The 14,536-nt window shown below is 57.0% G+C and overlaps 1 protein-coding gene across 1 annotated transcript in view; it reads left to right on the forward strand.

The window, feature by feature from the left end:
- The first annotated feature begins 2,481 nt into the window (after positions 1-2,481).
- The window catches only part of RNF25 (ring finger protein 25), a 53,378-nt gene continuing 41,323 nt past the window's right edge, over positions 2,482-14,536 (forward strand). Inside the window, exons 1-2 of the mRNA XM_076057806.1 lie at positions 2,482-2,612; positions 13,027-13,129. Of these exons, the coding sequence (XP_075913921.1) occupies positions 2,587-2,612; positions 13,027-13,129 (129 nt within the window). The 5' untranslated portion in view covers positions 2,482-2,586. The remainder of the gene's footprint in view (positions 2,613-13,026; positions 13,130-14,536) is intronic.

Genomic DNA, 14,536 nt, shown 5'->3' on the forward strand with positions numbered 1-14,536 from the left:
ATAGGGTTCAGTGTTAATGGGTGAGACTCACTTCCCATAGGGTTCAGTGTTAATGGGTGAGGCTCTCTCCCATAGGGTTCAGTGTTAATGGGTGAGGCTCGCTCCCCATAGGGTTCAGTGTTAATGGGTGAGGCTCATAGAGCCAGACTGATGCTCGCTCCCCATAGGGTTCAGTGTTAATGGGTGAGGCTCGCTCCCCATAGGGTTCAGTGTTAATGGGTGAGGCTCGCTCCCCATAGGGTTCAGTGTTAATGGGTGAGGCTCACTCCCCATAGGGTTCAGTGTTAATGGGCGAGGCTCACAGAGCCAGACTGAGGCTCACTCCCCATAGGGTTCAGTGTTAATGGGTGAGGCTCACTCCCCATAGAGTTCAGTGTTAATGGGTGAGGCTCATAGAGCCAGACTGAGGCTCGCTCCCCATAGGGTTCAGTGTTAATGGGTGAGGCTCGCTCCCCATAGGGTTCAGTGTTAATGGGTGAGGCTCATAGAGCCAGACTGAGGCTCACTCCCATAGGGTTCAGTGTTAATGGGTGAGGCTCACTCCCATAGGATGCAGTGTTAATGGGTGAGGCTCGCTCCCCATAGGGTTCAGTGTTAATGGGTGAGGCTCACTCCCATAGGGTGCAGTGTTAATGGGTGAGGCTCACTCCCATAGGGTTCAGTGTCAATGGGTGAGGCTCACTCCCATAGGGTGCAGTGTTAATGGGTGAGGCTCGCTCCCCATAGGGTTCAGTGTTAATGGGTGAGGCTCGCTCCCATAGGGTTCAGTATTAATGGGCGAGGCTCACTCCCCATAGGGTTCAGTGTTAATGGGTGAGGCTCACTCCCCATAGGGTTCAGTGTTAATGGGTGAGGCTCATAGAGCCAGACTGAGGCTCACTCCCCATAGGGTTCAGTGTTAATGGGTGAGGCTCGCTCCCCATAGGGTTCAGTGTTAATGGGTGAGGCTCACTCCCCATAGGGTTCAGTGTTAATGGGTGAAGCTCACTCCCCATAGGATTCAGTGTTAATGGGTGAGGCTCGCTCCCATAGGGTTCAGTATTAATGGGTGAGGCTCACTCCCCATAGGGTTCAGTGTTAATGGGTGAGGCTCACTCCCCATAGGGTTCAGTGTCAATGGGTGAGGCTCACTCCCATAGGGTTCAGTGTTAATGGGTGAGGCTTGTTCCCCATTGGGTTCAATGTTAATGGGTGATGCTCACTCCCATAGGGTTCAGTGTCAATGGGTGAGGCTCACTCCCATAGGGTTCAGTGTTAATGGGTGAGGCTCGCTCCCCATAGGGTTCAGTGTTAATGGGTGAGGCTCACTGAGCCAGACTGAGGCTCACTCCCCATAGGGTTCAGTGTCAATGGGTGAGGCTCGCTCCCCATAGGGTTCAGTGTTAATGGGTGAGGCTCACTCCCATATGGTTCAGTGTTAATGGGTGAGGCTCACTCCCATAGGGTTCAGTGTTAATGGGTGAGGCTCGCTCCCCATAGGGTTCAGTGTTAATGGGTGAGGCTCACTCCCATAGGGTTCAGTGTCAATGGGTGAGGCTCACTCCCATAGGGTTCAGTGTTAATGGGTGAGGCTCGCTCCCCATAGGGTTCAGTGTTAATGGGTGAGGCTCACTCCCCATAGGGTTCAGTGTTAATGGGTGAGGCTCATAGAGCCAGACTGAGGCTCACTCCCCATAGGGTTCAGTGTTAATGGGTGAGGCTCACTCCCATAGGGTTCAGTGTTAATGGGTGAGGCTCACTCCCATAGGGTTCAGTGTTAATGGGTGAGGCTCATAGAGCCAGACTGAGGCTCGCTCCCATAGGGTTCAGTGTTAATGGGTGAGGCTCACTCCCATAGGGTTCAGTGTCAATGGGTGAGACTCACTTCCCATAGGGTTCAGTGTTAATGGGTGAGGCTCACTCCCCATAGGGTTCAGTGTTAATGGGTGTGGCTCATAGAGCCAGACTGAGGCTCACTTCCCATAGGGTTCAGTGTTAATGGGTGAGGCTCACTCCCCATAGGGTTCAGTGTTAATGGGTGAGGCTCACTCCCCATAGGGTTCAGTGTTAATGGGTGAGGCTCACTCCCCATAGGGTTCAGTGTTAATGGGTGAGGCTCACTGAGCCAGACTGAGGCTCACTCCCATAGGGTTCAGTGTTAATGGGTGAGGCTCACTCCCATAGGGTTCAGTGTTAATGGGTGAGGCTCGCTCCCCATAGGGTTCAGTGTTAATGGGTGAGGCTCACTCCCATAGGGTTCAGTGTTAATGGGTGAGGCTCATAGAGCCAGACTGAGGCTCACTCCCCATAGGGTTCAGTGTTAATGGGTGAGGCTCACTCCCCATAGGGTTCAGTGTTAATGGGTGAGGCCCACTCCCCATAGGGTTCAGTGTTAATGGGTGAGGCTCGCTCCCCATAGGGTTCAGTGTTAATGGGTGAGGCCCACTCCCCATAGGGTTCAGTGTTAATGGGTGAGGCTCGCTCCCCATAGGGTTTGGTGTCAATCACTGAGGCTCACAGCCAGGCTGAGGCTCCTTGTGTGTGTCCACTCTGGCCAGGCCATTGCAATCGGAGCTGGAGGTGCTCCAGGCGATATTTTTGGACGACATGACGGTGACTCATGAAGACGGACGGTGAGTGAGTGGGTGGGTGAGTGTGTGGGTGAGTGGGTGAGTGAGTGAATGAGTGAGTGGGTGGGTGAGTGAGTGGGTGAGTGGGTGAGTGGGTGGGTGGGTGAGTGAGTGGGTGAGTGAGTGTGTGAGTGAGTGGGTGAGTGAGTGGGTGGGTGAGTGGGTGGGTGAGTGGGTGAGTGGTTGAGTGAGTGAGTGAGTGAGTGGGTGAGTGAGTGGGTGAGTGGGTGAGTGGGTGGGTGAGTGGGTGGGTTAGTGAGTGGGTGAGTGGGTGGGTTAGTGAGTGAGTGAGTGGGTGAGTGGGTGAGTGAGTGGGTGAGTGGTTGAGTGAGTGAGTGGTTGAGTGGGTGGGTGAGTGGGTGGGTGATTGAGTGAGTGGGTGAATGGGTGGGTGGGTGAGTGAGTGGTTGAGTGAGTGGTTGAGTGGGTGGGTGAGTGGGTGAGTCGGTGGGTGGGTGAGTGAGTGGGTGAGTGGGTCGGTGAGTGAGTGAGTGAGTGGGTGAGTGAGTGAGTGGGTGATTGGGTGGGTTAGTGAGTGGGTGAGTGAGTGGGTGAGTGAGTGGGTGAGTGGGTCGGTGAGTGAGTGAGTGAGTGGGTGAGTGAGTGAGTGGGTGATTGGGTGGGTTAGTGAGTGGGTGAGTGAGTGGGTGAGTGAGTGGGTGAGTGGGTGAGTGAGTGAGTGAGTGGGTGGGTGGGTGGGTGAGTGAGTGAGTGAGTGGGTGAGTGGTTGAGCGAGTGAGTGGTTGAGTGGGTGGGTGAGTGGGTGGGTGATTGAGTGAGTGGGTGAATGGGTGGGTGGGTGAGTGAGTGGTTGAGTGAGTGGTTGAGTGGGTGGGTGAGTGGGTGAGTCGGTGGGTGGGTGAGTGAGTGGGTGAGTGGGTCGGTGAGTGAGTGAGTGAGTGGGTGAGTGAGTGAGTGGGTGATTGGGTGGGTTAGTGAGTGGGTGAGTGAGTGGGTGAGTGAGTGGGTGAGTGGGTCGGTGAGTGAGTGAGTGAGTGGGTGAGTGAGTGAGTGGGTGATTGGGTGGGTTAGTGAGTGGGTGAGTGAGTGGGTGAGTGAGTGGGTGAGTGGGTGAGTGAGTGAGTGAGTGGGTGGGTGGGTGAGTGAGTGAGTGAGTGGGTGAGTGAGTGAGTGAGTGGGTGAGTGTGTGAGTGAGTGGGTGCGTGTGTGAGTGAGTGGGTGGGTGGGTGGGTGAGTGGGTGAGTGAGTGAGTGAGTGGGTGAGTGAGTGAGTGGGTGAGTGAGTGAGTGGGTGGGTGAGTGGGTGAGTGAGTGAGTGGGTGGGTGGGTGAGTGAGTGGGTGAGTGAGTGAGTGGGTGGGTGAGTGGGTGGGTGAGTGAGTGGGTGAGTGTGTGAGTGAGTGGGTGAGTGAGTGGGTTAGTGAGTGGGTGAGTGGGTGAGTGAGTGGGTTAGTGAGTGGGTGAGTGGGTGAATGAGTGGGTGGTGAGTGGGTGAGTGGGTGGGTGAGTGGGTGAGTGTGTGAGTGGGTGAGTGTGTGAGTGGGTGGGTGGGTGGGTGAGTGGGTGGGTGAGTGGGTGAGTGGGTGAGTGGGTGTGTGGGTGGGTGAGTGTGTGGGTGGGTGAGTGTGTGAGTAGGTGAGTGAGTGGGTGAGTGTGTGGGTGGGTGAGTGAGTGAGTGGGTGGGTGGGTGGGTGAGTGAGTGAGTGAGTGGTTGAGTGAGTGGGTGAGTGGGTGAGTGGGTGAGTGGGTGAGTGGGTGAGTGGGTGGGTGAGTCGGTGGGTGGGTGAGTGAGTGAGTGAGTGGGTGAGTGGGTGGGTGCGTGTGTGAGTGAGTGGGTGAGTGGGTGGGTGAGTGAGTGAGTGAGTGGGTGAGTGAGTGATTGGGTGGGTTAGTGAGTGGGTGAGTGAGTGGGTGAGTGAGTGAGTGGGTGAGTGAGTGAGTGGGTGAGTTGGTGGGTGAGTGTGTGGGTGAGTGAGTGGGTGCGTGTGTGAGTGAGTGGGTGAGTGGGTGGGTGAGTGTGTGGGTGAGTGAGTGGGTGCGTGTGTGAGTGAGTGAGTGGGTGGGTGGGTGAGTGGGTGAGTGAGTGAGTGGGTGGGTGGGTGGGTGAGTGAGTGAGTGAGGTGGGTGAGTGAGTGGGTGAGTGAGTGGGTGAGTGAGTGAGTGGGTGAGTGGGTGGGTGAGTGTGTGGGTGAGTGAGTGGGTGCGTGTGTGAGTGAGTGGGTGCGTGTGTGAGTGAGAGTGGGTGCGTGTGTGAGTGAGTGGGTGGGTGGGTGAGTGGGTGAGTGAGTGAGTGGGTGAGTGAGTGAGTGAGTGGGTGAGTGAGTGAGTGGGTGAGTGAGTGAGTGGGTGAGTGAGTGAGTGGGGTGAGTGAGTGGGGTGAGTGGGTGGGTGAGTGTGTGAGTGGGTGGGTGGGTGAGTGGGTGAGTGAGTGAGTGGGTGGATGAGTGAGTGGGTGAGTGGGTGGGTGAGTGAGTGGGTGAGTGAGTGAGTGGGTGGGTGAGTGAGTGAGTGGGTGGGTGAGTGGGTGGGTGAGTGAGTGGGTGAGTGAGTGAGTGAGTGGGTTAGTGAGTGGGTGAGTGGGTGAATGAGTGGGTTAGTGAGTGAGTGAGTGGGTTAGTGAGTGGGTGAGTGGGTGAATGAGTGGGTGGTGAGTGGGTGAGTGTGTGAGTGGGTGAGTGTGTGAGTGGGTGGGTGGGTGGGTGAGTGGGTGGGTGAGTGGGTGAGTGGGTGAGTGAGTGGGTGAGTGGGTGAGTGAGTGTGTGGGTGGGTGAGTGTGTGAGTGGGTGAGTGAGTGGGTCAGTGTGTGGGTGGGTGGGTGAGTGGGTGAGTGGGTGGGTGAGTGGGTGAGTGGGTGGGTGAGTGGGTGAGTGAGTGTGTGGGTGGGTGAGTGTGTGAGTGGGTGAGTGAGTGGGTGAGTGTGTGGGTGGGTGAGTGGGTGGGTGGGTGGGTGAGTGAGTGGGTGAGTGGGTGAGTGAGTGGGTGAGTGGTTGAGTGAGTGGTTGAGTGGGTGAGTGAGTGAGTGAGTGGGTGAGTGGGTGGGTGGGTGAGTGAGTGAGTGGTTGAGTGAGTGGGTGAGTGGGTGAGTGGGTGGGTGAGTGGGTGAGTGGGTGGGTGAGTGGGTGAGTGAGTGAGTGGGTGAGTGGGTGATTGGGTGGGTTAGTGAGTGGGTGAGTGAGTGGGTGAGTGAGTGAGTGGGTGAGTGGTTGAATGAGTGGGTGAGTGAGTGAGTGGGTGGGTGGGTGAGTGGGTGAGTGAGTGAGTGGGTGGATGAGTGAGTGGGTGAGTGGGTGGGTGAGTGAGTGGGTGAGTGAGTGAGTGGGTGGGTGAGTGGGTGGGTGTGTGAGTGGGTGAGTGAGTGAGTGAGTGGGTTAGTGAGTGGGTGAGTGGGTGAATGAGTGGGTTAGTGAGTGAGTGAGTGGGTTAGTGAGTGGGTGAGTGGGTGAATGAGTGGGTGGTGAGTGGGTGAGTGGGTGGGTGAGTGGGTGAGTGTGTGAGTGGGTGGGTGGGTGGGTGAGTGGGTGGGTGAGTGGGTGAGTGGGTGAGTGAGTGTGTGGGTGGGTGAGTGTGTGAGTGGGTGAGTGAGTGGGTCAGTGTGTGGGTGGGTGGGTGAGTGGGTGAGTGGGTGAGTGGGTGGGTGAGTGGGTGAGTGAGTGTGTGGGTGGGTGAGTGTGTGAGTGGGTGAGTGAGTGGGTGAGTGTGTGGGTGGGTGAGTGAGTGAGTGGGTGGGTGGGGTGAGTGAGTGGGTGAGTGGGTGAGTGGGTGAGTGAGTGGGTGAGTGGTTGAGTGAGTGGTTGAGTGGGTGGGTGAGTGAGTGAGTGGGTGAGTGAGTGAGTGAGTGGGGTGAGTGAGTGGGGTGAGTGGGTGGGTGGGTGGGTGAGTGTGTGAGTGAGTGGGTGGGTGGGTGAGTGGGTGAGTGAGTGAGTGGGTGGATGAGTGAGTGGGTGAGTGGGTGGGTGAGTGAGTGGGTGAGTGAGTGAGTGGGTGGGTGAGTGGGTGGGTGAGTGAGTGGGTGAGTGAGTGAGTGAGTGGGTTAGTGAGTGGGTGAGTGGGTGAATGAGTGGGTTAGTGAGTGAGTGAGTGGGTTAGTGAGTGGGTGAGTGGGTGAATGAGTGGGTGGTGAGTGGGTGGGTGAGTGGGTGAGTGTGTGAGTGGGTGAGTGTGTGAGTGGGTGGGTGGGTGGGTGAGTGGGTGGGTGAGTGGGTGAGTGGGTGAGTGTGTGAGTGGGTGAGTGAGTGGGTCAGTGTGTGGGTGGGTGGGTGAGTGGGTGAGTGGGTGGGTGAGTGGGTGAGTGGGTGGGTGAGTGGGTGAGTGAGTGTGTGGGTGGGTGAGTGTGTGAGTGGGTGAGTGAGTGGGTGAGTGTGTGGGTGGGTGAGTGAGTGAGTGGGTGGGTGGGTGGGTGAGTGAGTGGGTGAGTGGGTGAGTGAGTGGGTGAGTGGTTGAGTGAGTGGTTGACTGGGTGGGTGAGTGAGTGAGTGAGTGGGTGAGTGGGTGGGTGGGTGAGTGAGTGAGTGGTTGAGTGAGTGGGTGAGTGGGTGAGTGGGTGGGTGAGTGGGTGAGTGAGTGAGTGGGTGAGTGGGTGATTGGGTGGGTTAGTGAGTGGGTGAGTGAGTGGGTGAGTGAGTGAGTGGGTGAGTGGTTGAATGAGTGGGTGAGTGAGTGAGTGGGTGGGTGAGTGAGTGAGTGGGTGAGTGAGTGAGTGGGTGGGTGAGTGAGTGGGTGAGTGTGTGGGTGAGTGGGTGGGTGAGTGTGTGGGTGAGTGAGTGGGTGCGTGTGTGAGTGAGTGGGTGAGTGGGTGGGTGAGTGGGTGCGTGTGTGAGTGAGTGGGTGGGTGGGTGAGTGGGTGGGTGAGTGTGTGGGTGAGTGAGTGGGTGAGTCAGTGAGTGGGGTGAGTGAGTGGGGTGGGTGAGTGGGTGGGTGAGTGGGTGAGTGAGTGAGTGGGTGGATGAGTGAGTGGGTGAGTGAGTGGGTGAGTGGGTGGGTGAGTGATTGAGTGGGTGGGTGAGTGGGTGGGTGAGTGAGTGGGTGAGTGAGTGGGTGAGTGTGTGAGTGAGTGGGTGAGTGGGTGGGTGAGTGGGTGAGTGGGTGGGTGGGTGAGTGGGTGGGTGGGTGAGTGGGTGGGTGGGTGAGTGGGTGGGTGGGTGAGTGGGTGGGTGGGTGAGTGGGTGGGTGGGTGAGTGGGTGGGTGGGTGAGTGGGTGGGTGAGTGGGTGGGTGGGTGGGTGAGTGGGTGGGTGGGTGAGTGGGTGGGTGGGTGAGTGGGTGGGTGAGTGGGTGGGTGGGTGGGTGAGTGGGTGGGTGGGTGAGTGGGTGGGTGGGTGAGTGAGTGGGTGGGTGGGTGAGTGGGTGGGTGGGTGAGTGGGTGGGTGGGTGAGTGGGTGGGTGGGTGAGTGGGTGGGTGGGTGAGTGGGTGGGTGGGTGAGTGGGTGCGTGGGTGAGTGGGTGCGTGGGTGAGTGGGTGGGTGGGTGAGTGGGTGAGTGGGTGGGTGAGTGGGTGAGTGGGTGAGTGGGTGGGTGAGTGGGTGAGTGGGTGGGTGAGTGGGTGAGTGGGTGGGTGAGTGGGTGGGTGAGTGGGTGAGTGGGTGGGTGAGTGGGTGGGTGAGTGGGTGAGTGAGTGTGTGGGTGGGTGAGTGAGTGAGTGGGTGGGTGGGTGGGTGAGTGAGTGAGTGAGTTAGTGGGTGAGTGAGGTGAGTGAGTGAGTGGGTGGGTGAGTGAGTGGATGAGTGGGTGAGTGAGTGGGTGGGTGAGTGAGTGGGTGAGTGGGTGGGTGGGTGGGTGAGTGTGTGAGTGGGTGGGTGAGTGGGTGGGTGGGTGAGTGGGTGAGTGAGTGAGTGGGTGGATGATTGAGTGGGTGAGTGGGTGGGTAGTGAGTGGGTGAGTGAGTGAGTGGGTGGGTGAGTGGGTGGGTGAGTGAGTGGGTTAGTGAGTGAGTGAGTGGGTTAGTGAGTGGGTGAGTGGGTGAATGAGTGGGTTAGTGAGTGAGTGAGTGGGTTAGTGAGTGGGTGAGTGGGTGAATGAGTGGGTGGTGAGTGGGTGAGTGGGTGGGTGAGTGGGTGAGTGTGTGAGTGGGTGAGTGTGTGAGTGGGTGGGTGGGTGGGTGAGTGGGTGGGTGAGTGGGTGAGTGAGTGTGTGGGTGGGTGAGTGTGTGAGTGGGTGAGTGAGTGGGTGAGTGTGTGGGTGGGTGGGTGGGTGAGTGGGTGGGTGAGTGGGTGAGTGGGTGGGTGAGTGGGTGAGTGGGTGGGTGAGTGGGTGAGTGGGTGGGTGAGTGGGTGAGTGGGTGGGTGAGTGGGTGAGTGAGTGTGTGGGTGGGTGAGTGAGTGAGTGGGTGAGTGTGTGGGTGGGTGAGTGAGTGAGTGGGTGGGTGGGTGGGTGAGTGAGTGGGTGAGTGGGTGAGTGGTTGAGTGAGTGGTTGAGTGGGTGGGTGAGTGGGTGGGTGAGTGAGTGAGTGGGTGAGTGGGTGGGTGGGTGAGTGAGTGAGTGGTTGAGTGAGTGGGTGAGTGGGTGAGTGGGTGGGTGAGTGGGTGAGTGAGTGAGTGGGTGATTGGGTGGGTTAGTGAGTGGGTGAGTGAGTGGGTGAGTGAGTGGGTGAGTGAGTGGGTGAGTGGTTGAATGAGTGGGTGAGTGAGTGGGTGAGTGGTTGAATGAGTGGGTGAGTGAGTGAGTGGGTGGGTGGGTGGGTGAGTGAGTGGGTGAGTGAGTGAGTGGGTGGGTGAGTGAGTGAGTGGGTGAGTGGGTGGGTGAGTGTGTGGGTGAGTGAGTGGGTGCGTGTGTGAGTGAGTGGGTGAGTGGGTGGGTGAGTGGGTGCGTGTGTGAGTGAGTGGGTGGGTGGGTGAGTGGGTGAGTGGGTGGGTGAGTGTGTGGGTGAGTGAGTGGGTCCGTGGGTGAGTGGGTGGGTGGGTGGGTGAGTGGGTGAGTGAGTGAGTGGGTGAGTGAGTGAGTGGGGTGAGTGAGTGGGGTGGGTGGGTGAGTGTGTGAGTGGGTGGGTGAGTGGGTGGGTGGGTGGGTGAGTGGGTGAGTGAGTGAGTGGGTGGATGAGTGAGTGGGTGAGTGAGTGGGTGAGTGGGTGGGTGAGTGAGTGGGTGGGTGAGTGAGTGGGTGAGTGATTGAGTGGGTGGGTGAGTGGGTGGGTGAGTGAGTGGGTGAGTGTGTGAGTGAGTGGGTGAGTGAGTGGGTGAGTGGGTGAGTGAGTGGGTGAGTGGGTGGGTGAGTGGGTGAGTGTGTGAGTGGGTGAGTGTGTGAGTGGGTGGGTGGGTGAGTGGGTGGGTGGGTGGGTGAGTGGGTGGGTGGGTGATTGGGTGGGTTAGTGAGTGGGTGAGTGAGTGGGTGAGTGAGTGGGTGAGTGAGTGGGTGAGTGGTTGAATGAGTGGGTGAGTGAGTGGGTGAGTGGTTGAATGAGTGGGTGAGTGAGTGAGTGGGTGGGTGGGTGGGTGAGTGAGTGGGTGAGTGAGTGAGTGGGTGGGTGAGTGAGTGAGTGGGTGAGTGGGTGGGTGAGTGTGTGGGTGAGTGAGTGGGTGCGTGTGTGAGTGAGTGGGTGAGTGGGTGGGTGAGTGGGTGCGTGTGTGAGTGAGTGGGTGGGTGGGTGAGTGGGTGAGTGGGTGGGTGAGTGTGTGGGTGAGTGAGTGGGTCCGTGGGTGAGTGGGTGGGTGGGTGGGTGAGTGGGTGAGTGAGTGAGTGGGTGAGTGAGTGAGTGGGGTGAGTGAGTGGGGTGGGTGGGTGAGTGTGTGAGTGGGTGGGTGAGTGGGTGGGTGGGTGGGTGAGTGGGTGAGTGAGTGAGTGGGTGGATGAGTGAGTGGGTGAGTGAGTGGGTGAGTGGGTGGGTGAGTGAGTGGGTGGGTGAGTGAGTGGGTGAGTGATTGAGTGGGTGGGTGAGTGGGTGGGTGAGTGAGTGGGTGAGTGTGTGAGTGAGTGGGTGAGTGAGTGGGTGAGTGGGTGAGTGAGTGGGTGAGTGGGTGGGTGAGTGGGTGAGTGTGTGAGTGGGTGAGTGTGTGAGTGGGTGGGTGGGTGAGTGGGTGGGTGGGTGGGTGAGTGGGTGGGTGGGTGGGTGAGTGGGTGGGTGGGTGAGTGGGTGGGTGGGTGAGTGGGTGAGTGGGTGGGTGGGTGAGTGGGTGAGTGGGTGGGTGGGTGAGTGGGTGAGTGGGTGGGTGAGTGGGTGAGTGGGTGGGTGGGTGAGTGGGTGAGTGGGTGGGTGGGTGAGTGGGTGAGTGGGTGGGTGAGTGAGTGGGTGGGTGAGTGGGTGAGTGAGTGTGTGGGTGGGTGAGTGAGTGAGTGGGTGGGTGGGTGAGTGAGTGAGTGGGTGGGTGAGTGAGTTAGTGGGTGAGTGAGGTGAGTGAGTGGGTGAGTGAGGTGAGTGAGTGAGTGGGTGGGTGAGTGAGTGGATGAGTGGGTGAGTGAGTGGGTGGGTGAGTGAGTGGATGAGTGGGTGGGTGGGTGAGTAAGTGGGTGATTGAGTGAGTGGATGTGTGAGTGAGTGTGTGGGTGAGTGTGTGGGTGAGTGGGTGGGTGGGTGAGTAGGTGGGTGGGTGAGTAGGTGGGTGGGTGAGTAGGTGGGTGGGTGAATAGGTGGGTGGGTGAATAGGTGGGTGAGTGGGTGAGTGAGTGACACGGGCTAGAGAAGAGATGGAGTGATGTGGTACAGGAGGATGTGGAGCTGAGTGGACTTGCCGATGACCGGTACCAGCGGTGTCAAGATCGGCCTCAGTGGAGGAGGCTCGTGAAGGACGCTGCTACTGGGCAGTGCCAGGCTAGGTGCACCATAAGTCTACTGGGAAGTTGGAGGCAGTCGCCCTCCAACAACCACGGAGGGCGGAGGAGCGACGCTCACAACAACGAGCGGAGCGCCGGGTGGCTAAAGCACAGCAGGTTGGCACAGTAGGGGGCACAGGTGGTGCATCAGCCAGTCATCTCAGTCAGTCGACCCGTGGCACCTGGGTCTGCCCCGTGACCTCCTGCCAGCGGGCGTTCGACACTTCACGTGGCCTCAGGGTGCACATAGCCTGGCACAAGCGTCGTGGTGACGTCACCGCCACTTAGTGGCGAATGGCGGTTGTTGTGTTGTGTATGTGTGGTGTGTGGGTGTCAGTTTATGTTTCTGATGGTTGTTGTTGCTGATGGTTGTAGTGCTGGTGGTGGTGGATGTGGCGGTGATGTTGGTTGTTGTGGTGGTGGTGGTGGTAGCAGTGCCTTCGTGCGGTTGTGGTCGTGGTGATCCTGGCGATGGTTGTGGTGGTTGTGGTGTTGGTGGTGATGTTGGTTGTCGTGGTGATCCTGGCGATGGTTGTGGTGGTTGTGGTTGTTGTGGTGTTGGTGGTGATGTTGGTTGTCGTGGTGATCCTGGCGATGGTAGTGGTGGCGGTTCTGGTGATGGTTGTGGTGGTTGTGGTTGTTGTTGTGGTGATGGTGATGTTGGTGGTTGTCGTGGTGATCGTGGTGGTGTTTGTGGTGGTTGTGGTTGTCGTGGTGATCCTGGTGATTGTTGTGGTGGTGGTGGTCCTGGTGATTGTTGTGGTGGTGGTGGTGGCGGTGGTCCTGGTGATTGTTGTTGTGGTGGTAGTCTTTGTGATTGTTGTTGTTGTGGTGGTGGTCCTGGTGATTGTTGTTGTTGTTGTTGTGGTGGTCTTGGTGATTATTGTTGTTGGTGTGGTGGTGGTCTTGGTGATTGTTGTTGTGGTAGTGGTGGTCTTGGTGATTGTTGTTGTTGTGGTGGTGGTTTTGGTGATTGTTGTTGTTGTGGTGGTGGTTGTTATTGTGGTGGTGGTTGTTGTTGTGTTGGTGATTGTTGTTGTGGTGGTGGTTGTTGTTGTTGTGGTGGTGGTCTTGGTGATTGTTGTTGTGGTCTTGGTGATTGTTGTTGTGGTGGTGGTGATTGTTGTTGTGTTGGTGATTGTTGTTGTTGTGGTGGTGGTTGTTGTTGTGGTGTTGGTGGTGGTTGTTGTTGTTGTGGTGGTGATTGTTGTTGTGGTGGTGATTGTTGTTGTGGTGTTGGTGGTTGTTGTTGTGGTGTTGGTGGTGGTTGTTGTTGTTGTGTTGGTGATTGTTGTTGTTGTGGTGGTGGTGATTGTTGTTGTGTTGGTGATTGTTGTTGTTGTGGTGGTTGTTGTTGTGGTGGTGGTTGTTGTTGTGGTGTTGGTGGTGGTTGTTGTTGTGGTGGTGGTGGTTGTTGTGGTGGTGATTGTTGTTGTGGTGTTGGTGGTTGTTGTTGTGTTGGTGATTGTTGTTGTGGTGGTGGTTGTTGTTGTGGTGTTGGTGGTGGTTGTTGTTGTTGTGGTGGTGGTTGTTGTTGTTGTGGTGGTGATTGTTGTTGTGTTGGTGATTGTTGTTGTGGTGTTGGTGGTTGTTGTTGTGGTGTTGGTGGTGGTTGTTGTTGTGGTGGTGGTTATTGTTGTTGTGGTGGTGGTGGTCTTGGTGATTGTTGTTGTTGTGGTGGTGGTGATTGTTGAGGTGGTTGTTGTTGTTGTTGTTGCAGTCCCCACCCATGGCAGGTGACTGTCCACTTGGCCCCGGCCACGGGCGAGGATCCAGCGCTGGGCTTCGTGAGGCTGAGCCTACACCTGCAGCTACAGCACTCGGTGTGTGTGTGTGTGTGTGTCACTGTGTGTGTGTCTGTGTGTTACTGTGTGTGTGTGAGTGTGTGTGTGTCTGTGTGTGTGTGTCTGTGTGTGTGTGTGTGTCACTGTGTGTGTGTCTGTGTGGGTGTGTCACTGTGTGTGTGTGTCTGTGTGTGTGTGTCACTGTGTGTGTGTCTGTGTGGGTGTGTCACTGTGTGTCACTGTGTGTGTGTGTGTCACTGTGTGTGTGTCACTGTGTGTGTCTGTGTGTGTGTGTCACTGTGTGTGTGTCACTGTGTGTGTCACTGTGTCTGTCACTGTGTGTCACTGTGTGTGTGTGTCACTGTGTGTGTGTGTCACTGTGTGTGTGTGTGTTACTGTGTGTGTGTGAGTGTGTGTGTCTGTGTGTGTGTGTGTCACTGTGTGTGTGTGTCTGTGTGTGTGTGTCACTGTGTGTGTGTCTGTGTGTGTGTGTCACTGTGTGTGTGTGTCTGTGTGTGTGTCACTGTGTGTGTGTGTCTGTGTGTGTGTGTCACTGTGTGTGTGTCTGTGTGGGTGTGTCACTGTGTGTGTCACTGTGTGTGTGTGTCTGTGTGTGTGTGTCACTGTGTGTGTGTCTGTGTGTGTGTGTGTCACTGTGTGTGTGTCTGTGTGGGTGTGTCACTGTGTGTGTCACTGTGTGTCTGTGTGTGTCTGTGTGTGTGTGTGTGTCAGTGTGTGTGTGTCACTGTGTGTGTGTCACTGTGAGTGTGTGTCTGTGTGTGTGTCTGTGTGTGTGTGTCACTGTGTGTGTGTCACTTTGTGTGTCACTGTGTCTGTCACTGTGTGTCACTGTGTGTGTGTGTGTCACTGTGTGTGTGTCACTGTGTGTGTCTGTGTGTGTGTCTGTGTGTGTGTGTCACTGTGTGTGTGTCACTGTGTGTGTGTGTGTCACTGTGTGTGTGTGTCACTGTGTGTGTGTGTGTCACTGTGTGTGTGTCACTGTGTGTGTGTGAGTGTGTGTGTGTGTCACTGTGTCTGTGTGTCACTGTGTCTGTGTGTGTGTCACTGTGTCTGTGTGTGTGTCACTGTGTCTGTGTGTGTGTCACTGTGTCTGTGTGTGTCACTGTGTCTGTGTGTGTCACTGTGTCTGTGTGTGTCACTGTGTGTGTGTGTCACTGTGTGTGTGTGTCACTGTGTGTGTGTCACTGTGTGTGTCTGTGTGTGTGTGTCACTGTGTGTGTCTGTGTGTGTGTCACTGTGTGTGTCTGTGTGTCACTGTGTGTGTCTCTGTGTGAGTGTGTCACTGTGTGTGTCACTGTGTGTGTGTCACTGTGTGTGTCTGTGTGTGTCACTGTGTGTGTGTCACTGTGTGTGTGTCTGTGTGTGTGTCACTGTGTGTGTGTCTGTGTGTGTCACTGTGTCTGTGTGTGTCACTGTGTCTGTGTG

Source organism: Petromyzon marinus, chromosome 84, assembly GCF_048934315.1.
Source record: "Petromyzon marinus isolate PM22_M1 ecotype Great Lakes invasive population chromosome 84, UKy_Petmar_22M1.pri1.0, whole genome shotgun sequence".
Classification (NCBI taxonomy): domain Eukaryota; kingdom Metazoa; phylum Chordata; class Hyperoartia; order Petromyzontiformes; family Petromyzontidae; genus Petromyzon; species Petromyzon marinus.